At 42.7% G+C, this 24977-nt stretch overlaps 1 protein-coding gene across 1 annotated transcript in view; it reads right to left on the reverse strand.

The window, feature by feature from the left end:
• The window catches only part of DPYSL3 (dihydropyrimidinase like 3), a 98232-nt gene extending 75713 nt beyond the window's left edge, over positions 1-22519 (reverse strand). Inside the window, exon 1 of the mRNA XM_042451967.1 lies at positions 21995-22519. Coding sequence (XP_042307901.1) covers positions 21995-22408 — 414 coding nt within the window. The 5' untranslated portion in view covers positions 22409-22519. The remainder of the gene's footprint in view (positions 1-21994) is intronic.
• Positions 22520-24977: the final 2458 nt, after the last annotated feature.

A 24977-nucleotide genomic window follows, 5' to 3' on the forward strand; every position in this document is an offset into this window, starting at 1 on the left:
TATCTATCTATCTATCTATCTATCTATCTATCTATCTATCTATCTATCTATCTATCTATCTAGATACAGTCAATATATAATAATAATATTTATTTATATACCGCCCTATGGCAAACCAATCCGGGCGGTTGACAACAGTAAAATATAAAATATAACAATTAAAAACACTTTATCCCTCCCCCCCTTAAGACAATATTAAACAGTGTAACATATTAAAAACACAACATCAAGCATAAAAACAGCATAAAAACACTATACTAACTAGCGTTTTGCTGAATGCTGACAATATAGGTGACACTGACATCACTAACATAAGAACTTGGGTTATGTGTTATTTACTTCACCACCCAGATCTATAATATAAAAAGAGAATGAATCTTTACTTGGGTGTGCACACAGAATGATGCATGGCAGCCAGAATTTACTGAGATGTCACGCAAGCTGAACATCTGTAATTGCCATACAAATGTTACTGTCCAGTTTCAGGTCAAATAGTCAAAATTCTAAAGAGCAACTTCAAATAAGCAAAAATGGGGCTGCCATAACTCAGTAGATATTATGTCGGATGCTTCAAAATTTCACATGATGTTTTGGCTGTTGCCCAAGTTGCAATGTCCACTTTTAAGCAGAAATTTCAAATACGATGGGCTTCCCTAAAGATAAAACAAAACAAAAGCCCAACCCATAAAGAATTCTTCTTTATTGGGAAATAGTTAAGGGCTGATCATCACTGAAGTAAAAAAAATGTGCAGGAAAACAGGAGAGAGAAGGGCAAGGCAAAGAGGCAAGAAAAAGGGGTAGTATTATGGCACCGCTGCTAGAGTTCTTGACATTTTTTTAAAAAAAGAAAGGAAAATAAGCTAGGTTTCTCTGAGGTACTGCTAGTAAGATTGCTGAGGGTAAAGGGGGAGGGGAAGAAGAAAGATAAAATCCCCATGGGTGCCTTTAGAGATGTTAGGTACAGACTTGGATAATACCGTACAGGACACTTCAACTAGTGTGAGAATGTCAGAGTACTTTCAATTGTCTAAGTTCAATTTTCTAACTTTGTAGTCAAAATTCCAAAAGTGAAGATCATTACAAGCAAGTGGGGAGGGGAGCCACAATGAGATCAGTGCCTTAATGTCTTGGTCATTGTGCAACTTGCAGTGCTGAGATTTATCTCAAGTCAAAAATTCCAAGCTATGGAGGGTGTGTTTCTAGAAGCACAAAAGGGAATCATGCCAGATTACTCAAACTTTGGAAGAATCATTTTTTGGCTGTCATCCAAGTTGTACTGTCCAGTTTCAAGTTGAAACTCAAATAGGTGGTTTTCCTGATGCAAAAAAAAAAAAAAAAAAAGCAGGGGGGAGGTGCCCTATCTCATTGGAAAAATGTATTCGAAGGGCTAGAAAACAGGAACAGATTTCCTGAGCATCACTGCAAAAATTCCTGAGGCAAGGGAAAAGGTAGGAAAACAGGAGAGGTCTTAGGCACTGCTGCTAAGATTTCTGAGGGTGAAAAACTGGAAGTGATTACTGTTGGTAAGACTCCTGAGGTACAAGGAAGGAAGGAAGGAAGGAAGGAAGGAAGGAAGGAAGGAAGACACTTTCGGTGAATATTAGGTATAGACGAGCATTGATAGATTCACCTCCTAGGAAATAAGAGGATGAGTTCTGAGACACTGTTTTTAAGATTCCTGAGGCTGAAGGAAAATGGAAAATGGGAGAGCTTGCTAGTGTAGTAGTGGTAAGATTGACAGGGTGAGGTAGGGTACGCAGTTCTTTAAAATCACTGTGCAATTTCAGGTGCTTTTGGAGAAAACAGCATTTGGACTTATTTCTATTTACTTTCAGACAATACTATGCCATCTGGGATAAAAGACAGGGGAAGTATCACCTTGTAAATCTTCCTGGATCTCTCAGTGCTTTTGATTCTACTGATCATGGTCTCTTACTAAACTAGATCCACATGATAAGAGCAGAAAGCATTGTGTTATTATAGTTTTACTCTTATCAATAGGTTTGGACAGGGGAACCGCCATGGCTATTAAGATGTGGGGTGCTTTGGGGTTCCATTCTCTCTCATGCTGTTTAATAGCTATATGTAGCTATCATTAGAGTTGGTTGGGTTGCTCAGGTGCTGGACCAGTGTCACTCTAGACTCTGTAAATGGGCTGGATAAGGGTCAAGAAATTGAAGCTGAATCCTGATAACAGGCTGGTTCTGTAAATCAGTGGTCCCAGGATTTGTTAAACAGCTTTTCTTGGGGGAGTAGATGCATAACTTAGGGGTTCTCATGGACCCATCTTTATCATTGAGGGCTGAGAGTCCTTGCAGTCATCTTCAACTAGTCCACTAATTATGGACTTTATTGGACAGGGATAATATAGCTACAGTAGCTTATAAACACAGTAATCAAGCAGCAGTAATCCATGTATTTCCCTAACTTCCAGATTAGAGTATTGTATTGTATTGTATTGTTTTATTTATTTATATCCCACCTTTCTCCCAAAATGGGACCCAAGGTGGCGAACATATATAAAACATAAGTTAAAATTGTACAATTAAAATCATAAAAATATAAAAATTACCAATATAAAATCTTAAAACATACAGAGTTAAAATTAAACAGTCGAAGTCCAACCCTCTCATCTCCCAATAAAACCACGCCTACCAGATCTCAAAAGGCCTGTTTAAACAAAAAATGTCTTTGCCTGCCTAGGAAAGGCCAGCAGTGAGGGGGCCAGCCTAGTCTACTGTGGAAGGGAGTTCCTCAGGGAAGGAGCAGCCACTGAGAAGGCTCTCTCTCGGGTCCTCAGCAGGCGAGCCTGGGATGGTGGTAGGACCAAGAAAAAACCTTCTCCTGAAGATCTTAGATGGCGTTTATGATTTCATCCAATTCTCCCGGGGCACATGGTAGGGTTTGGGAGTTCACGGTCAGGCCAGCACAAAGTGCAGGTCTGTACCACCCCTAACTCCATTTTAAATGTTTTTCTGTCCAGTTTTCACCCATGGCACTCTGCAGAGACAACTCTCACAAAGATCTCTGATGATCTCTTGCAGGCCAAGACAAATGGCTTTTATTCTGTTCTTGTCCTCCTAGATCTGTCTGTAGCTTTTGACACTGTTGACCACTGTTTTTTAGTTGATATACTCTCTGACCTTGGGTATCGGATTCTGTTCTTACGTGATTTAAATCCTATCAGTCTGACAGATCTTTCGCAGTGGTCACTCATGGTCAGGTTTCATCTGCCGTCCTGTGCTCTGTTGAAGTTCCACAGGGCTCTGTTTTGGGTCCCCTATTGTTTTCTATCTATATACTGTTTTTAGGTAAGCTCATATGTTCCTTTGGCTTTTCTTACCATCTGTATGCTGATGACAGCTAGCTATATCTTTCCACCCCTGATCTCTCCTTGGGTCTTGAACAGCAAGTATTTTCTTGTCTTAATGCTGTTTCTCAGTGGATGTGGCACCGGAGCTTAAAGCTCAGTATGTCCAAGACTGAGCTTCTTGTTTTTCCTCCAAAGCCTACTGTTCAATACTGTTTTTCAGGTTTTGTCAATGACATCTCTATTCGCCCTGTGCAGGAAGCCTGCAGTCTTGGTTTCATTTTTGATTCCTCCCTGTCATGTATCTCGCAGATTCAAGCTATAGCTAAGACATGTAGATTTTTTCTTTATAACATCGCTAAAATTGGACTGTTTCTTTTGGCCTCCACTGCCAAGATTCTAGTCCCTGCCTTAGTAGTCTCATGACTGGATTTCTGCAACCTTCTTCAGGTGGGGCTTCCTCATTCTGATCTCCACCATTTGATTTCTGTCCAGCATTCAGCTGCACTTATCATTACGTTGGCTCACCATTACGATCATATTGCTCCTTTGTTGTCATCCCTCCACTGGCTTCCCCTCCCCTCCATATTAGTTATAAACACCCGTTGAAGACTTTTAGAGCTCTGCATGTGCTGGCCTCTCCTTACTTATCGCATCTTCTATCCCTGTACCTTCCCACTTGCACCCTCTGTTCTTTTTACCCAGATTTAAAACTAAGATATTTATTTATTTTATTTCTTTACAGTATTTATACCCCACCTTTCAGCCCTTTAGGCTCTCAGAGCAGCTTACAATTATTATTATTATTATTATTATTATTATTATTATTATTATTATTATGACAGTGCCCTCAGGCTTACAATCTAAAAAGACATGACACAAAAAGAGAAGGGAGTGGTGGTGGGTGGTTCTTCTCTCCCTCTGAGACCATGACAGATGGACTGGTGGGAGTAGGGATGCCATAACCCGGCGGCCCCCATGACAATCACGCTTTTGGGGGGGGCCCTCACGGTCACGGCCCGGTTTGGGGGCCCCTCACGGTCACGGCCCGGTTCGGGGTCCGCTCCTCCGCGCGCGGCTATGCGCCACTCTCCCCACCTGGCGCACTGGCGTAGCCTAGAGAGCAGCTCTTTAAAACATCTGCCACTCAGAGTTATTATATACCAAGTGAGCCCACTTGGTATATATACCCTCAGGAAGCCTTACTTTCCAGGTTACAGTGAGCAAAGAAAAAAAGGCCATAAATCGTTCATGTTTCACTGGGAGTTTAATTGCCTCATCTTTTAAATGTAAACCGCGTCAGTATTCTTGTAATTCTTTATCACAGGATCGTTTTTGAGGCCCTAAACACCTTTAATTGTAATATGCAAATTTATCCCAAAGCTGACCAATGGGAAAGAAGCAATCAGCCCTCCTCCGCTTGGGTTGGTTTTCAGTGGCTTGGTAAAGGAAGAGCTTTTGCCTTGCTTGTAAATAGGAAGGGCTTTGGGGTAGCAAAGGCTGCAGAAATAGTTTGACTCCCCCCCCCTTTAACATCCATGGCTCAGTGCTATAGGATTCTGGGAAGTGTAGTTTCTTGTGGCACCAGAGCTCTTTTGACAAAAGGAGCCTGAATAGTCCACAGAGGAGGCGTTGCCTGAGGGCAGAGCGGTGGAAGAGAGGAGGCTGCTCCGGATGGTCCTGGCACTTCCCTTGGCTCCCTCCCTCCTTCCCTCCTCCTCCTCTCGGAGCAGCCCCACAGCCAGGACAGTTAAGTCACTCTCAAACTGGATTATTTCCTCAGTGTGGATGCAGCTTTGGTGAGGAACTCTGGGCATTTCAGCCCAGCATTGTTTTATTTCTACAGTGTATTTTAGACCAGAGACAAGGTGACCAGGCATCCTCCTCCTTTTCCAGGACATGTCCTCCATTTGGATCATGGCTAAGAAGCATGGATTTATAATTACATGGGTGTTTTTAGCTTTTATTTTTGGCCATGTCCTACATTTTTTTGCTTGGATGCCCTACATTTTGGGGTGAGGGCATTGGTCACCTTGGTCAGATAGCTTTCCAGGGGTTTAACTGCCATTCTGCTGTGGTGCTGGAACAGACCACCATTCCCAGAATTCCATAGCATTCAGCTGAGGCAGTTAAAGTGGTCTCAAACCAGATGATTTCTCCAGTGTAGATGCAGCCCAAGCCTTTTGCCTCTCTTATGTCTGAGATTTCAAAGCCCAGCCCTGGCACCACAAGAAACTACAAATCCCAGGATTCCATAGGATGGAGTGATGAGAGTGAAAGCAGTGTGCAGCAGAAGTTTGCTTAATGCAGTTCTTAACATGGTGCACCTCTTGCCTACAGAGTCTCCCAGGCCCCAGCGGGGCCCTAGAGTCCTCCAAGGCCTCGCTGGGGCTTGGGAGAGGCTGTCTCCCAGGCCCAGCGAGGCCTTGGAGAAGGTTTAAAAATGTAGGACCTTTTTTTTTTGTTTAATTTCCTGGCCAGGAAATTTTTTAAAAATGTCCTACATTTTAAGCCTTGTCCTACATTTTTTCCCAGTTTTGAGGTCCCCTGGGATGGCAACCCTAGGTGGGAGGGCCCTTCTTCTTGCTCTAACTAGGCCTGATGGAGTTGGGCCTGTCTTTTTACTCCCTCCAAGGCCTGATAAAGACAATTCTGTTCAGGTAAGCATTCCCAGACATTACTTGATTGTTATTTAGGGTTGCCATAATCGTCCACTATTACCAGGGACAAAATGTGGAACAAATTCTAGACCAAACTGTAGGGCAACTGCAGGACAAAACTCAGCCCAGAATGTAGGACATTTAAGAAAAATGGAGGACCTTAAATGTCCTACATTTTGGGCTGAGTTTTGTCCTGCAGTTGTCCTACAGTTTGGTCTTGAATTTGTCCTAATAAATAAATAAATAAATAATAAAACTTTTATTTATATCCCGCTTTTCTGTGACAGGACAATCAAAGCAGCTACATGTTAAAATCCACATTTACAAATTTATGTCCCAAATTCCCCCCCTTAAAACAGGATTAAACAAATTACAATTAAAACATCTATTAAAAACACAATAAAATACACCGAGGACAGAGCGGTGGGTTGATACATGATGTGGGGGGCAGAGATTCTGTGGCCAGGCACTTTTATTCAGGAAAGGCCTGCCAGAAGAGATCCGTCTTGACAGCTTTTTAAAAGCTGTCTAAGCTGGCAATTTGACGGATCTCATCTGGCAGACCGTTCCATAGTCTGGGAGCAATTGCAGAGAAGGCCCTCTGGGAGGTAGCAGTTAGTCTGGTTTTTAAAGGCTGCAATAGATTCCTCCCAGAGGACCTGAGGGTGCGGGGCGGATTATATGGGAGCAGGCAATCCCTCAAATAGGTTGGACCCAAGCCATGTAGGGCTTTAAAGGTTATAACCAACACCTTGTACTGTGCCCGGAAACTAATAGGCAGCCAGTGAAGAGATTTTAAGATGGGTGTTATTCGGTCACTCCTAGTTTTTCCGGCGACCAGTCTGGCTGCCATATTTTGCACTAGTTGAAGTTTCCGGACTAGGCACAAGGGTAGCCTCATGTAGAGCACATTACAGAAATCAAGTCGTGAAGTTACCAGTGAATGTACAACAGTTTCTAGGTCCTTTACTTCCAGGGAAGGGCGCAGCTGGTGTATCAGCCGAAGCTGATAACAGGCACTCCTGATCGCCGCACTCACCTGATTTCTCATGTGAAGCGATAGATCTAGGAGCACCCCCAGACTGCGAACACAGTCCTTTGTGGAGAGCGTGACCCCATCTAGGACTGGAGGTTGCAACCCTATACCTGGTTTGGGGGCCCCTACTGTAAGTACCTCCATTTTGTCTGGATTCAGTACATTACGGCTTCAAGACACTGATTGAGGTCCTACATTTTGTCCCTGGTAATAGTGGACAATTATGGCAACCCTATTGTTATTTGATGTTTTATTTTCATTTGTTGTTTGTGTATTTTTGTTGAATGATATTGTGTATCAATTTTGTATTATATTCTGTTTTCTAGAATGTATGCTACTGATAGATCCACTATATTTTATTTTATTCTATTTTATGTACAGCATTGTGTAAGCTTACAGCGCTCTATAAATAAAGTTTAATTAATTAATTAATTAGAGAGAGAGAGAGAGAGAGAGAGAGAACTATTAAGTATTTATTTCATAGAAGAAAACCCAAAACTAAAGAAGACTTGACTCAAATGCTAGCACCCGCAATTCTCGACTGGTTTCATCTTCAACAAGTCACCTCTTTCACATTATGCTTAGCATGCACAGGAGAGACTCCATGAGTCCTGATCACATTTGAACATACGTGTACCCAAACACACATAGCCAGCAAAGGTCAGTCAGCTAAGCTGTACAAATGGATGACAGGGGATCATTTTGGGAGGAGTCTCCATCATAGGGCAAGATGGGAAGTGGAACTGCAGAAAGAAATCCCAGAACCTGAATGGTTTAAAACCTAGAACTCCCCCTCCCCCTTTAAATCTAGATCGATTGCCATTAAAGAAAATACAGTATGTGAAAAACACTACAGAAATGGTACCTCACACCGGGTGCTGGTGAGGATAACAAAAAATACAGCATCCAATTGCTGGATGGATGCAGTGTTAAAGGCACCTACCTGTACAAGTGGCTGGAATGCCCAAGAACGATATCTTTGAATTCTACTGTACTTGTGTGCCTTTTTAAAAAAATAATTAAAGTTTTTGGCTTCTAATTGGTTGTGTCCTCTGTTTTTCTTGAATGTCCTACATTTCCAGCAAAATTTTGTCTTACATTTTTTCTACGTTTGTCCCGGTTTGGTGGTAGCAAATTATGGCAACCCTACTCACAGTTCACTTTATCCATATGCAAACTGCAATTTAGGGGTCACTGCCTTGATGTTTAGATGCAACTGTGTTAGTGAACTAGGCCTAGGACTACTGTTCTACTGTTAATCTACTGTCTCTTTGCTTTAGCTTTTTGGAATGCTTCAACAAGTAATGCTTAGTTTAAGAGACAGGTGCTACAGTGTTGTTAGTGAATCCCTGGGGATGGGGTGTTTCGTTTTAAGGTTTAACCCCACCCAAACTGCTACAATTCTTTGGTCTTGCTTTTCAAATTCTTTAGTTGACATCTATTAAGAAAATAAAAACAGTCAGTAAAGACTGTGAGAATGATCAATGCTGATTTAGAAAGAAAAAAGAAAAATCACTATCAGCAAAGGCCCATTCTGAATGCATCTGCTTTTCCAATGATGATCTCATAAGCACCTCTCTCTGAGTTTGGGAAAGTTGAAATACACAGAGACATGAGTTTCCTAACAACACATGCTGCAGTTTCCAGTCCCGCTGCTTTTCACTCAAAGTGACACCATATTTCAGTTCCTAACTGCATGATTTCCTGCACAACTTTATCCAACACAGACAATAGAAATACACAGATGTTGGGAATATTCTCCAGCCTTCTCTTCTCCAACCTTGATCCATTTAGGTTAAGAAAGAACAAGGGGGGGGGGGGGGGAATCCAAAGCAGCATTTTTTAAAAAAAAATATGCTTTGTCTTAGACAATTAAGTAATTTTCTCATTTCTACAAAAGAACATTTACTCCTCCCCAGCTTCTCCTTAATTTAAATCAACTTATTTCCAGGGAATTTAATTAAAAGGATATGAGTTCTCAACTGTTTCCATCTCAGAGGCTGCAAATAATGAGTTCTTTCAGAAAAGTCAGTTTTGAATCTATGAGACCAAGAACCCTAAAAACATGCTAGGCTTTGATTTAAATCCAAATTTACTTCACTGTGGCATAGCTGACCCTGTAATTATGAGTGAGACTAGCCTGTTAAGGAACTGAGTGGTAGAATGATTTAGGAAATGGGTGTGACAATATTTTTTCCATGGCAGAAGCAGTTGATGGAAACGACCTAAACTTTATACAGTAATTTGAATTCATCTGTCAGAAAGGTGAGGGAAACAAAGGAGGTCACTAGAAAACAAAAGCATTCCACTCCCTCCCTCCTCACTCCCCTCCCCGCATTTTTCTCTTTTTCCTTTTACTGTGAATGACAATCCTGCAACTATGCATCTAGTTAATCCTAAATCCACTGAATGACTTTATACCTCACAACAAATAGCTAAAGCACAGCATACCACTCTGTTCAATCTCTCAAAGGAAAGGTTTTAGCCACTTCCTTCTCCGTATGTGTGTCACTCAATTAATCAAATGCAACTTGATATAAATAGCAACCTGTCTGTCAGACAAGAACATCTGATAGTTAATACTAGATTCTGCATCTCCTCAAAGCCCTACGTAGGGCTGGTTTATGCTAGGGCTAAAAGAGTGTTGACTATGAGGATGTGCAAAAAAGCTCTGCAGCAACCTCCTGATTCCTCTTCAGTCTGTCTGACTTTTCTGTTTAGAGCCAGCAAGCCTGAAGCATCTCCTGAAACAGGGAAAGGAATATTTGCCGTTGCATTTCCATGTGCGCTCTTACCCCAGCTGTGCCAATTGATCAATCTAACAGTTAAAACAATGTTACAGTAATTTGTAACTCGAAAATACCATTTCACACTTTTAGTAAATGTTCTTATTTATTTGTAGTACACCTAAACATCATTCCCCAGTTTTATAGAACTCTCAAGGTAGCTACTATCAACATAAATCATGTAGCATCACCATAAGGGGAGGAGCTACAATCAAGCCCTCACGAGCCTGGCTAAAACTTGCTTCAGCTTGGCTGGTAGTGAGGCATGATGGGAATGGTAGTTCGCCAGAACCTGGAGAGCCGCAGGTTCCCCATCCCTGTGCTAGGTGGATGGACTCAATTAAGGAGGTCATGTGTATGCATCTGCAAGAACTAAGAAAAGTAGTGGAAGACAGGGAGTCTTGGCAATCTCTCATCCACAAGGTCATCATGAGTTGAGATCGACTCCAGGGTAGTTAACAGGTAATTCTGACACAGAAGAGCAGAACATATAATTTTTACATGTTGCACAAATTTCTTGAATTTATTAAAGTTACCCAAGCCTATTTTGCCCATCTATTGCATTTATTTATTTATTTATTTATTTATAGGATTTATACCCCACCTTTCTCCCAAAATGGGCTTGAAGGCAGCTTTGGAATTCAAGGCAGCCTTGAAACTATTCTTTCATTCATAGGTTGTTTCTATGCTATAAACTTTTAGTGCTGCCAAATCACTGATTTACCTAAAGCCAACAAATGGTCTCAATTGTACTTCATCCTAGAAATATAAAGTAGCTAATAATCCAAATATCTTGGTCACTACCTTTAGTCTTTACATAATTCCTCTCTCTGTTGAGACAGTAAGGCCCCACACCTTTCCATAAGTTCTTATGTACTAACTAGCAGCATATTTTATGAAAAAGAAGTAATTTTGTTGTTTATGCTTACTAGAATTCCCATTATTCTCAGACAGTAGGGGTGTACTTGCTGAGAATGATGCTCAGCACATCTAGAGAACACCAAGATGGGAAATGTATTCCATAATTTTCTCATGGAGCCACATACATCATGTTGTTTCAATAAAAATGAAAACAAATAAAAATGAAGACCAATGAAAGGAAAGCAATTAATTTATCCCAATTACTTGTCATAAAAATATTGGTCTGCTTTGATAAGTTTTATCCAAAATTAACACTTCAAACAGATTAGATGCATATGTCAAAATACTTGATTAGTATGTAAAAATACATGAAAATATATGGAGTTTGCCAAAATTACATATTAGTTAACAAAGCCCAATAGTGAAGCTCCTATTTACAAAGTCTTTTTACACCTACTATCTAACTGGATGTTTTTATAGCATTGGGAGGATGGTGAAGGAGGGCTGGAGTAGCAGAGACTTTCAGTGTCAGATTACAGCAGTATGATTGGACTAAACAATGCAATTAAGAAAACCCTGAGCTGGAAAGTGGCAGGATTCCACTCTAGTCAACCGTACTGTAGTATCTAAGGATGAATGAATCTATGCTTAGAATGACAGAAAACACAGGAAGAGGAATGGAGGCTTGGAGAGCCTCCACGGGATGTTATCTTGGCTTGCAAGAGGATGGGTAACATCTTAGACTAAAAGTACCTTTTTATACTGGTACTAGCTGACAGAGACTCCAGACATGGGTGAGCTAAGATAACTTTTATTTGTAAGAAGTAGGAAAGAACACACATATGAGAATAACTCACTCTAACATGCAGCATATAGAGCTAACTGAAATGGGAAAGTAAAAGTGGATGGGGAGATTGAGGGTTGGATTGGAAAGGTGATAGCTACCTGTCTTGAAGAGTGGTGTATGGAAAGATGACAGAAAGGAGGGGTGACTGTATATATATTACAGGCCTAGAGTGCATGAAGGAAAGTAATGAGGAAAATAGTGTAAGCACTCAGTATCCCCATAATATATTTTTGATTCACTTATATTTTGATGAATGAATCTATGCTATGATATTGTACCTCTAGATTCCAGCATGTACTTTAGAGGTTTTGGTGACTTTGAAACACCAAAGAGATACAGTACTATTTTGATAAGGCACATAGAACCCAGACTTGTGGATGGCCTAAACACAAAGGATAAAGGGGGCTTGCTGAAAGAGGAAAACAAAGACAAAATCAAACTAACCTCCACATTTCCTACTGAAAAGGCAAGCAAAGGATGGGTTCTCACCAACAGATCAAATAAGATTGCACTTCCTTTTTATCCCCTACTGTGTTCCCAAGAACCTTTCCTGTCCTTACATTCTGGGGTGCTGTGGATCCTGTTGTGAAGCCAATGAGGCTCCCATCAATCAAAATTGATATCTTTACATCGTCTGGATATCAAAACAATCCACCTCTTCAGAAACCCTTTTTCAATCTTTCCAAGGGGCTATTGAGTCTGTTGCCTCTTCTGCAATCCTCCTGAACTGATGATTCACCTTCTATATAGACTGCATGTAACCAATACCCTTTTGTCTAGATTAGTACATTAAGGAGGTCATGGGAAATGTAAATAAGAATGCCCCACAAGCTGGCTGCATTGCCTCCACTGGCCTCTCTTCAAACTATGAAAAAGTAATAACTACTGTTAGTAGCTTTTTATCTTCACTTAAACTTTCCTTTCAATGGATGCCACCAAAGTCTCTTGTTCTATGTTTCATGGATTCTCAGCATGAAAAATGGGGCATGTGCTCTCTCCATAAGATAAGCAACTAACCTTCTACATTTTAAACGGGTTTCAGATTGCTTGATAAATACCTTCATTTATAAAACAAAACCCAAATATGTTGCATCCATATGCATGAAACTGACAGTCATATCAATTATTTTTATATGGTTCTACACGTAACTTGGGCTTCCAGAAATAGCAAGAATAAATTTGTGTATTTTTTTAAAAAAATAACCAATCTCACCTTTACGGAAGAGTTATTCAACTGTAAAAAAACAAAATATGCTGTTTTTAGTTATACAGCTGTAACTATAACAAAATGGAATTGCACATTTCAGTCGCTACTAGCAAATGAATGATTATACAAGAAACTCTTATTTTGATGGAAACTGTATTTAGAAGCCATTGGCTTCTACTGAAGAATAGGAGCCCTTATAAACCAGATCATCCCTGCACCTAATCTTGCAATGAATTTGTAATTTGTAATTGCACTAAAGGCTGTGTTTGTGGCATTACTGCCAGCTGTCATGGAACAGAAAACTTTACTGGAGAATTATTTAGGAAAAGTAAAATTAAAATCCGCTGAAAGGATGAACATTTACTTAAATAAGAGAGAACAAAAATTAAGTTAATCTCTATCTGAGTATAGAAAGAAGACACACATCTTATTTATAGCTATAACTCTAGACAGCCAGCATGGTATACGGGTTTGAGCATTGCCTATGATTCTGGAAACACAACAGCAAGAACCTATTCCTCTGTAAAGTACCAGTGTCAATATTCCGAATGCTTACATTCTGGGCAGAATCCTCTTGCTGTTTTATGCATGCTTAGTGTCCTATAACATTTCTCTCCAATGCACAATACCTGCATTCAGTTCAAGGTTGCAGAAGTGGAATTGCACACAGCTGGAAGAAACCACAAGAACAAACTTCTCCAACCCCCCTGCCATGCAAGAAGACACAATCAAAGCACTATGGCCTTCCAGCCTCTGTTTAAAAACCTTCAAAGGAGGAGACTCCACCACACTCTGAGGCAGTGTATTCCATTATCAGAGAGCTCCAACTATAAAGAAGTTGTTGCTAATATTGGGAGGGAATTTCTTTTTTCTGTAGTTTGAATCCTTTGGACTGTTTCCTAGTCTCTGGAGCAGTACAAAATAAGCTTGCTCCATACACAATGTGACATCCCTTCAAACATGTAAACATGGCTACCATGTCACTTCTTAACTTTCACATACACATAATGAACAATCAGTTGGAAATTCAAGTATATAGTTGTGCAATGCTGCCATTCAACACAAGGGCTGTGCAGCACAAAGACTCTGCAGCCCTACATGTGGAGACTGTTGCTTTCCAACACTGGCATAGGATCTTAGCTAATTATTTACAAGTGTTATATAATATTGACTCAAAGTTAAGACCTATGTAGTTGAATGGGATCTAATTCTTGGAAGAGATTAGGATCTAATGGTATATAGCAACTGATGGAAGCAGCTCCATCAGCAAAACTAATATCACCCACCACCACCACAGTACCTACATGTCCCCAACAAGATACGCATCTTCTCCTCTTTCCCTTCTGAATCATACAAAGTACTCAACACCCAAAATGTTGCTCTAGGCATTTATCCAACCTCCTGGAGAAGATACTGAGGTCACTCCCCTGTTGTGCTGAAAGAACTGCTTCTGTTAGTCGGTCCAGACCACTGGATCCTATGGAATTCAGACATCATGGTGTATTTGGTTTTGTCATTACAATCAAACCAGCTTACCATCTGAGAAACACAAAGAAATAAAATATAAAAAATACCAAATACTTCTTTCCTTTCAAAATTCTAGTACAGATTTTTATCAACATTCTCCCATCAGTGGGAATAATAGTCAAATAAATGGGTTTGCCTACATTTGTATTTATATGTTGTCCATTCTGAGATAATGTCACCAATATGGGAATAATTCCCAACACCTTCTACTACACATCTAATTTAAAGAAAACAGTTAAAGTCTTGAGCATGTGCTTGAAGTCAGTAATTGTGGATAGGTGGTAATACACCGATGCCTAACCTATTTGTACATGGGGCAAGTTATTCATCTAATTACAATGAAGATATTGTATAGGACTGAAGCTTCTATATCCAGCTGTTGGAAGAACAAGTGTTTTTTTAAGAATAAAAACACTTTTCACCAACCTTGGTTGGTCATCCATATCTCTTTCTGAAAAAGAGTGTCTGATCAATAATAGTTTGGCTACATCACTGCAGTGTGTTATACTTACTTCTCTTTGAAAAGTGTTCAAAAACTTCAACAGTTTCAATACACAATGACTAAATATGGAAGGGGCCAAACAAAAGGGGAAGGGGAAAACCGACTCAGGCTGAATCCAGGTAAGACGGAGGTACGTGCTATAGGAACCCCGAATCCAGGAATGGAGTTGTGTCAGCCAGTTCTGGATGAGTTCACACTTCCCTTGAAGGATTCTGTTCGCAGCTTGGGGGTGCTTCTTGACTCGTCGCTCCAACTGACAGCTCAGGTGGATGCGACAGTCAAGAGCGTCTGCTATCACCTTCGCCTGATACGCCAACTGCGCCCCTTCCTGGAGCTGAGGGACCTGGAAACAGTAGTACATGCACTGGTAACCTCTCGATTGAACTTCTGTAATGCGCTCTACTTGGGGCTACCCTTGTGCCAAGTTCGGAAACTTCAGCCGGTACTAAATATGGCAGCCAGATTGATCACGGGAACTTCTAGGAATGACCATATAACACCGGTCTTGAAGTCCCTGCACTGGCTGCCTATTAGTTTCCGGGTAAAGTACAAGGTGTTGGTGATTACCTTTAAAGCCCTACATGGCTTGGGTCCAGAGTACTTGAGGGAACGTCTTCTTCCCTATTGTCCATCCCGCACACTAAGGTCCTCTGGAAGAAACCTACTACAGCCAAAAAAATCTAGGCTAACATCTGTCTTCCAGAGGGCCTTCTCTACTACTGCTCCTAAACTATGGAACGACCTGCCGGAGGAGATCCATCACAATTCCACTCTGGCAGCTTTCAAGAAAGCACTCAAGACGGATCGCTTCCGGCAGGCCTTTTCAACTTAGTTACCCTCCCCAGATATAGAGATATTTGTCCCCTCATCTGTCTATTTCCCCCCACCAATGTTTCTATTTTTAGTTTGTTCAATGTTTTAAATGTTTTAATATTATTACTGTTTAATTCTGTTTTAGTACTGGGAATGGGGGGTGGGGGTGGTAGGTCTAGGGTTTGATTTTTTAACTCTATTGTAATTTGTTGTATTTTATTGTTGTAACCCGCCCGGATTCTTCGTGATTGGGTGGGCTAGAAATAAATCTATTATTATTATTATTATTATTATTATTATTAAATATCTTGCCATATCTACATAGGCTACTTGTGTTTTCCAGCACAATTTAATTACTGATGTTAACTATAAAGCCCTAAATCAGGGGTGGACAGCTATGACCCTTCAGATATTGTTGGACAGCAACTCCCATGACCCCACAAAATTGAATAAGTTAGCAATGGCTGATGGTCCAACATCTGGAGGGTTGCATTTGCCCTATTTCAAGGATGGGGTACATGTTGTTCACCAGATATTGTCATATGGCAGTTCCTTTAGTTCTTGTCAATATAGCCAAATGGTAAGGGATGATGGCAGTTACAGTCCAACAACTAGACCACACCATCCCATTCTTACCCTAAATAGTTTGGGGCTGGGTAAGTGATGGTGTGGCTTCTCCCATATAGCCTAGCCCATCAGCTGAGGTTTGTAAATGAAGATTTTTCCAGAATGACCTCACCTTTAGATAGTAGGTAGGTGGTTACTGGAAAGAGGGATTTCCACGATAACTCTCTGTGATAAGGCACTGACACATAATGGAACTGTGTGTTTTCTCTTCATTTGTTTCTAATGAATAGCACTACAGAGATGGAAAAGGGTTGGTGTGAACAGGAATGCAATACAGAGGAAGGAGTATACAAAGAGACACAAGTAATCTGTACAGCTATACCTTGTTTCTCCTTCTACTACAAGAGCAATGGTGGTGAAGTGGTTAAATGCCTGCATTGCAGCCACTCATGTACGTACCATAAGGTTGTGAGTTCAATACTAGCCAAGGGCTCAGGCTTGACTCAGGCCTGCATCCTTCCAAGGTTGCTAAAAGAAGTACCCAGATTTTGGGGGGCAATTAGTGTACAGTTGTGAACCGCTTAGAGACTGCTTAGGCAGTATGAAGCCTATAAATGAAGTTGCTATTGCTATTACAGTCGGCCCTTCTTATACACGGATTTTTTATACACAGATTCAAGCATACACGGTTTGAAAATGCTCCAAAAAAGTATAAATTTACCTTGATGTTCCATTTTTTATTAGGGACACCATTTTGCTATGTCATTATATTTAATGGGACTTGAGCATACACGGATTTTGTTATACACGGGGGATCTTGGAACCAAACCCCAGCGTATAACAAGGGTCCACTGTATTTCTCATCAAAACTGCAACAAAGCCTGCTTATTACTTCTTTTATCTCCCAAATGGTACAAATCAGGGTGTCCCCACTAATCCAGATAGTAATCATACAAGTCATAGCACTAACGTGATAACTCCTAGTTTCTATCAGGATTGGATTATTCTGTAGCTGCAGTTTAAACATGCACCCATTGGCTGATTTAGCTCAGTATTGTCAACTCTAACAAGTAGCAGTTCTTCAGGGTGTCAACATGATTATTTGCTAGACTTAACACAAATTGCTGATATTCCTGATGGTCTCCCATCCAAGTACTAGGCAGACACAACCTTGCTTAACTTCCAAAAACAGATGATGAATGGCATATGATTAGCGTCAAGTAATAGTCTGGCCCTAAAAGGTATACAGTTTCATGGTCTGAATGCTGCCATAAGCACAGAGAGATCACTGGGTTACCACTGAGCTCCTAGACTGTCCTTGATCTGGTCACAAAATTGCTAAATTGCCCATACCTATATGCATCCCCATCAACAATTGTAGACTACCAATTAAAGTGAGTCTGCTGGGGAGAGAAGGGGTTAGCCAATGACTGAAAAAAAACCTCTTTAGTCAATCTTGAAGCCACCATGCACAAGAAACGTGGTTCTACTTGGTTTGTTAAGAATACTGATTAAATTATTGTATAGGAGTGAATAGGCCACGTAAATTATTGCATAGGAGTGAATACATTATGCAAATAGTTCTGTTTCCCAAAAGGTCCCAAACAGTGCCTGACAGACAGTGAAGTCGTCCTAGGGATGAAGTGATCAACTCAACATATTGCTCTTTTGTTAGTTTAAATACAGCCATAATTTCTCCCATCTCGGTCACTAAACTTCAGCCATTCTTTTGTACCTTGCTTAAAATGATACAAGATCATAATTTCATAAAGCTAATTTCATTCAGAAGGAGTAATCCTGCCTTTGTCCATCTTTGCTGAAATCACAGATTTATCTGAAATCGCTTTCTCTCTCTTTCAGACATCACAGAAACTAAAATTTGACCAATGCATCATTAGCTCCCCCCCCCCCTTTCTTCTTAAAGTCCTGGTTTTGGACTAGAGTACCTGAGTTAATTAGTTCTCCTCTTCTCTTTACAGTTCTAACTAGAACCACAATGGTCCAAACCTGACTCACAGAAACTAATCTCTGCCATTCTTAATCCTGTTTTGGGAGTACTTTCATTGTGTATTGACAGGTTCGCAAACCAATCCCACTTTTCTCTGGTGTAGGTGTGGGTAGCATAGGAAGACTCTAACCAGTTTGCCTTCCACCTTCTAGCAAACCTCTCTCCCATGTCAGCAACCCATGAACCTCAAGCAGTTTACCCAAGACCCTTCTTGCAATCTGAATCCAAATGGCAGCCTGGATTTTAAAACTTTTTCAGCCTTGTGAATTTGCTTGAGTTAATATTTTCCCATTTCAAAGCAGCTGGATATTTTGTTATACAGTAGGGCCTTGTTATCTGTGGGGTTTGCCATCGGATTTAGGCATCCGTGGATGGCAATCCCCATTGTCTTCAATAGTGGTGCATGCACGCAGCCACGCACACATCATGCTGCCATTAGGGATAATGGGACCTGAGGTCCCGTGGGTTTTTTGTATCCGCAGGAGGGTCCCGTTGATACGAAGGTCCAACTGTGTATTTTCTCTTAGATGTTAATGAAGCTATTCCACAATATTGGTTACTCCCAGTGCATTCACTGTGTAAATTTGATTCTTGTGTATAGTAAAATTCCCCTTCAGATAGATCAACACTGGTATGGGTTATTGGCTCCAATTTGTCTAAGACACACTTCTGCTAAGGACCAAAGATCCTTTAAAAGCAGGTGTACCTAGAACAGGTATATGTTCATACATGTGCTTTGAAAGCACATCTGGTTACATGATCTATCTCACAGGGGTTGCTGAGAGGAGGAAGGGCAGGATACAAATCTAAATAATATGATATTTTCACTGGAAATTGGGGATTGAATCAGCACGATGCCAGACCCTTTTGGTAAAGACTTAGGATAAAAATCCATCCAGTTTGGGAGAAAAAACGTCCTGCACTGCTCTCCTCCCCACGCTCAGGAGGACAAGGAAAATTAACACAGATGGTTCCTCTATAGAAAAAAGGAAGGAAGGAAGGAAGGAAGAAAGGGGAATAAATTGCCGTATTAACAGTTGGTTCTAGTCACCACTTATGAAGCTCCCATCAACAACATTTTATTATGATACACTGTACTGGGATTCCATAATTACAGGTACAATTCTTCTCCTTTGCATGAGAAGTGATCTGTGGGCCTGGTCTCATACAAAGGGCTTTGATCAATCTTGTAATTTGTATCTGGGTGAATGAAATTCTAGTTCACTGTGAATTTTATTAGAAGAGAAACATGACCTTAGATAACTGACAGCTTCAGCTCCACCTGCCATCAGTGCAGAAATTCATTCTGGTCAAGAACACTTTTTAACCATAATCATAACCCACACCAATACAATTCCATCCCTTATGGAACTGCAAACCATTTCTCAGTCAGATGATCAATCATTTAAGATATAGGACAGAAGAGTTTACAGGGTGTTCATGTGCTTTCAGCAGAACACAGGCTCTCTATCACATGGAAATGTATATGCTTTACTGATGCACCTATATTACTTCTGTAGAGAAACTGCACTACTGTTGGCCCTCCACATTTGTGGCTCTGGCTTTTCCTGACCTGGTTATGTGTGGGTTTGATTAATATGTTCTCTCTAGGAATCTCTAGGTCCTCCAATAGAACTCTGCTAGAGGTTGATCATAGAGTTGCACTGGAGAACGTATAAGTTCCTAAAGAAAACGTTTCTCTAAGCATTTGTAGGTCCTCCAACACGATTCTATGATCGACCTCTGGCAGACATTGATCACAGAGATGAACTGGAGGACCTGGAGATTCCTAGAGAGGTTTCTCCTCAGTAAAAAGAACAGTGTTTTTTTTTATTTGCAGTTTTCCCACATTCATGTGGGGTCTTTGACCCTTAAGTGAACATGGAGGGACCACTGCATATGAAGCAGCTATCCCTAACATTCAGAGGTAAGCTAGCAATGTCTATTTTGTGCATTTTGGTTGGCCCATTAAAGGTATCACTGTTTTGTGGATTCTGGGTGTTACTGTAATTTAAAGGAATAGGTCTCTGTAGACACAAGCAATCTAAGCATGCCTAAAACTCCAATACTTTCTTGTAGAGCTATGAGGACCAAATGCTGAAATGATAATTTTGATTCCAAGTGCCAGTTTTCTTGCCACTTGTATCAGAGTAAGTGGTAGATTGCTTTTGGTTTTCATGCCCAACACAACTAAATGCTTATACTGTAGTAAGGCTATAAGACACAAACGTTCCTAGATTGCAGCAGAACAAGTTTCTGACTCTGTGGAAAGAGCGCTCCTTCTTCTAAGTGTAACATTTTACAGTATAATATTTAAACTGTCCTGTTTAGGCAAGCCTCAATTCAAGAGCAAGATGCTGAACTTTAGGCCACTGAATTTAGTTCTTCTCTTTTTTTTAATGAAAAGGGGGAGGAGGGGCTTGAATGTAAGATACCCCTGGCATACGCTGGCTGCTGCGTTCTCTGCGGATGTGCTTATTTGGACATTCTTGGAACTGGGGCACAGAGCTTTTACGTTAATAACTGTAAAAATGCTGACATGGGGTTTGTAGAGCGCAAGCAGATGATGGCAGGGAAGAGCTGTCGCTCCCTCTGTCTCCTGAAAAGAAGCAGAGGAAAGTTAGCCTCTTTTTGGTTGACCAGAAAAACTAAGGCACAGCATCTACCAGCTGCAACGAAGAGCAGATTTCTGCATTATGAAGATGGAGAGTAGTAATTCAACTCTGCCCACCTGGCTGCTGCAGTGAAGTTGTGGCCAGGCGCTTGCAGATGGGGCTGCTTCTCTCTTTTTGAATGGGCATGATGACTCGTTGTCGCTCCCTGCCAGGGTTTGTCAGTCGCTGCCAGGCAAGTGCCATCTAAGGGGGCTCTTCTAAACCCTCAGTGTTGAAAGATACCTCACTCGCGCCTTATGTCCTCTGCACTGCCACGGCTGAAGGCTGAGGGATTCTGGGAACTGAGGGGGCAGATCCACCGCTTAACCGTCGAAGGCAGGTGGGCGCAGTCTGATTGTTGTTCATCTTTATAGCGAATGGATCCGCTGTTCCTTGCGGCTGGTACAGTACATGCTGTACTCCGAGGTTCAAAGCACACTGCAGAAATAGCCCGGTTTGAGACCGCTTTAGCTGCCTTGGCTCAGTGCTGGGGATTCTGGGGGCTGTAGTTCTGTGGAACAATTAGCCTTCTGGGCCAGAGAGAGCTCTGGCGCCACAATAAACTACAGTTCCCAGGATTCCCTAGCTCTGAGCCCCGAGGGCAGTTAAAGCGGCCTCAAAGTGGGTTGTTTCTGCCGTGTGTTCTGGGCCTTAGTTTGTTTTCATTCGGCACTCGGGTTTGACCCAAGAGGGGCTAACTTTGCCGTGTTTCCTCCTCCCCTTTCCCCAAACAACTACAGTTCCCAGAAGCCCACAGCTGCCATAGCAACCCTCCTAACAGCCCCCCGCCACTCCCTCCCGCAGCATCCCTTTCGGGGCAGGCGCTCTGGCTTCGGCCTTGGCAGACGGAGCCGTCCCCGTCGGGGCTGAGCCAGGCTCTGGGGGACCTTCGGAGGCAGCCGAAGGGAAGGAAGGGAGGAGGCCAGGCTCTGCTCCTCTTGGCCCAGGCTCGGTTGTGTAGGCGGCACACACACACACACACCCTCCTCACTTTCAGGGGGTGTTACTCCTGAATAAAGGGACACAGCAATGGGCACCCAATGGCCAAGCAACAACAACAACACACACAAGCCCTTTGACTTGGCTTTAAAGGGGGCCCATCAAACTCCAGCCCCAGAGCCAGACGAGGGTTAGAGCGGTGCCAAACCGGGTTCCTCTCCAGTGCGGACGCAGCCACTCGCGCCCCTGCCTCTCCCTCCTCCGCTCCCCCGCTTGCCTTGCAGTCCTCTCGGCCGAGGTTCTGCAGCAGCTCCTTCCCGGAGGGGGCCCGGATCTGGACGCCTGGCCCGGCGGCGACGGCGGCGGGGGGGCCCTCGGGCTCCCTCTCCTTCTGCTGGCCGGCCTTGTCCCTGTCCCTGGCGGCGGGGGCGCGGGTCTCCTGCTGCTGTCGCTGCTGCTGCCTGGGGGCCGTCCTCCCCGCCGCCCCTCGCTGCCCGACGCTGAGCGCCCCGAAGTCGAGGGTCTTGCTCTCGAAGGCGCCCTCGACGCTGCAGAACATGCCCCCGTACTTCTGCCGCGGCACTTGGTCGGCGGTGCCCGGGCGGGCCAGGTACACCGGCAGCTCGCCCTCCTCCTCCTCCAGCAACGGCTCGCCCCGCTCCCGGCCCCGACGCCCGCCGCCCGACGCCATGGAGAAGCCTTCGGCGCTCTCCCCCTGCCGCCTTCCCTCGGAGGGACCGGAGCCGGCGCCTCTGCTGCTTCTGCCCGGCGCCGAGTGAGTGAGTAGCTGAGTGGCTGAGCCAGGAGCGGCGGAGGGGGAGCCAGAGGGCGAGGAGGGAGGGAGGGAGGGAGGCCGGCCACGAGGAGCCCCGCGCGAGCGGCCTCCGAGGAAGAGGGAGAGGCCCTCCTCCTCCTCCTCCTCCGCAGGCGGCGGCGGCGGCGGCGGCAGCCACGGTCCCAACCGCCAGAATAAAAGCCCAAGGCGCTTAACGGAGGCTCCTTCGTTCCAGCAGGGCTGGCCAGAGGGCCTCGCCGTCAAGGAGGACAAACGGAGGGAGGGAAGGGACGGCGAGATAACAGCTAAAAGACCTCGAAATGCCAAGCTTCTGAGGCTGACCACCTGAGGCCCCAACTGCCAAGGAGGGCCAGGCACCGCAGAATGGAGGACGCTCAAGGAAACAGGGAGGGCCTGGCCAAAATACCTACTACCTGAAGAAACAGCCCTAGAAATATGAAAGGAAGGCTTCTGAGGGTGAGCAGAGGCCCTCACCACCCTGGAGGACAAAGCACCACGAAATGGAGGACACTCAAGGACTGGACGGAATGAAAGCACTCATAGAAATGTGTCTCTCTGCTTCTTTTAATCAGGGTGACCAGAAGGACTCGCCACAAAGGAGGGCAAGGCACTGCAGAATGGAGGACCTGGCCAAAATAACAACTCAAAACAGTAAAACTGAAAAAAGTATAAGCCCATGCTTCTTAGGGTGACTTTATTAAGACACTGGGAAAATTGGAAGCTTAAACTGGCCAGAACCCATGGTAATCCAACGCATTAGGCGCAATTGTGCAACGTTGCATGCAAACTGCTTGCAATCTATCCAGCAGGAAAGTGACATGCTTCTGAGTGGGACTCAAAATGGAGGATGTTTTGGGATTCCTCGTGGGCAGGGTTTGAATCCCTCTTGGCCACAGAAGCCCACTGCTTGATCTTGGGCAGGTTATATATACTCTCAGAGGAAGCAAGGGCAAGCCCTCTCTGAAAAAATCTTGCCATGAGAAACCTGTGACAGAGTCACCTTAGGGTTACCTTAAGTCAGAAACAATTTGAAAGCATACAACATCAACAACAACCTCGTTATTGTGCTTGAGGTTCCACAGTACTTGGGAAGAAGCAGAACTTGTTTCTGGCATGGCAATTCAGGGGTGGAGTCCACAACTAAATTTCTGTATCCCGAGCAGATGTGGAAAGTACAAAAGCTTGGCCAGAAAGAGCAATTTGGGCTGTGTTTTAATTGTTTGAATATATAGGTTTTTGTGGGTTTTTTGGGCTATGTGGCCATGTTCTAGCAGAGTTTCTTTCTGACGTTTCACCAGCATCTGTGGCTGGCAAAATGTCAGAAAGAAACTCTTTTAGAACATGGCCACATAGCCTGAAAAACCCACAAAGAACTATGGATGCCGGCCATGAAAGCCTTCGACTTTACATGCTTAAATATATATTTTTCTTTTCTGAGCTGGAGCTCAGAAGTTGTGGAGCCTTGGTCAAGCGCGTTTTACCAAGAGCTCAGGACTTTCCTGGAAGGCTGTTTTCCTACATCCCAGATGTATGGAAACTGATTGTAGGTATTCAGTGATGAGGAGAAAGTCTGTTTTACCAAGGTTCCAAGATCAAGAGCTGGAGACTGGAAATAGTAGATTCTAGCTAAAAAGGATGGAGCTGGGGGCTATTTCTTTTGCTACATCTGAAGCCATAGACATGCAAGAGATTCAGGGCAGGCTTTTCCACCCACGGAAAATTGCTTCCTGACAAAAGCCATGATCCTAGATCTCTAAACATCTATAATCATAACATTTAAAATTAAAGCTTATCTGTCTGTAAATAAAGCCATTGGAATAGAGGGCTTAATTCTATGTGAAATGTTACAGAGCAGAAAAACTGCACAATACATTTGAAATCTCACTCTGTGTGTGTGTATCCTATCCTTATCTCCATGCCAAGAAAACCTGTACTTGCTGAGATCTGCTTTTCCAGCAGTGGCTAAAGAAAGCAACCAGCAAAAAGTAGCATTTTTCAATTAGGCACCCTCATACAAAGGAGAAATTAACCACAGACACAAAACTGCATATGTAAATTTACTTGCCTTCTTAATTTTTATTAAAGAATGAAACATACACATAGAATTAATTTAAGAATGAAACATACAAATAGTTTTGAGACAATAAATTGCAGACATACCAAATGATGGCAAATTAAGAAAATGGGAAACCTATTCCTGTGTAGAACAGTCCTTAAATATGTGAGATGTTGACTTTGCATATCTGTCATGCAATATTTACCGAAGAAGGTTTTATGGCTTTGTAAATGCAAGTTAAAAATGAATCCTTCAATATGTCTCAGATGACTCCGTTTTTAGTCACAATAATTTTCTGTAGTGAATGACTTAATATTGATCTTAAATTCACATTCTAAACAACATTGTAAGAACCTGAAGAACATATAATCTTGTGTTATTCAAGTCACGTTTCCACAGCTTTCAGAT

The sequence above is a fragment of the Sceloporus undulatus genome, chromosome 2 (assembly GCF_019175285.1).
Source record: "Sceloporus undulatus isolate JIND9_A2432 ecotype Alabama chromosome 2, SceUnd_v1.1, whole genome shotgun sequence".
NCBI lineage: Eukaryota > Metazoa > Chordata > Lepidosauria > Squamata > Phrynosomatidae > Sceloporus > Sceloporus undulatus.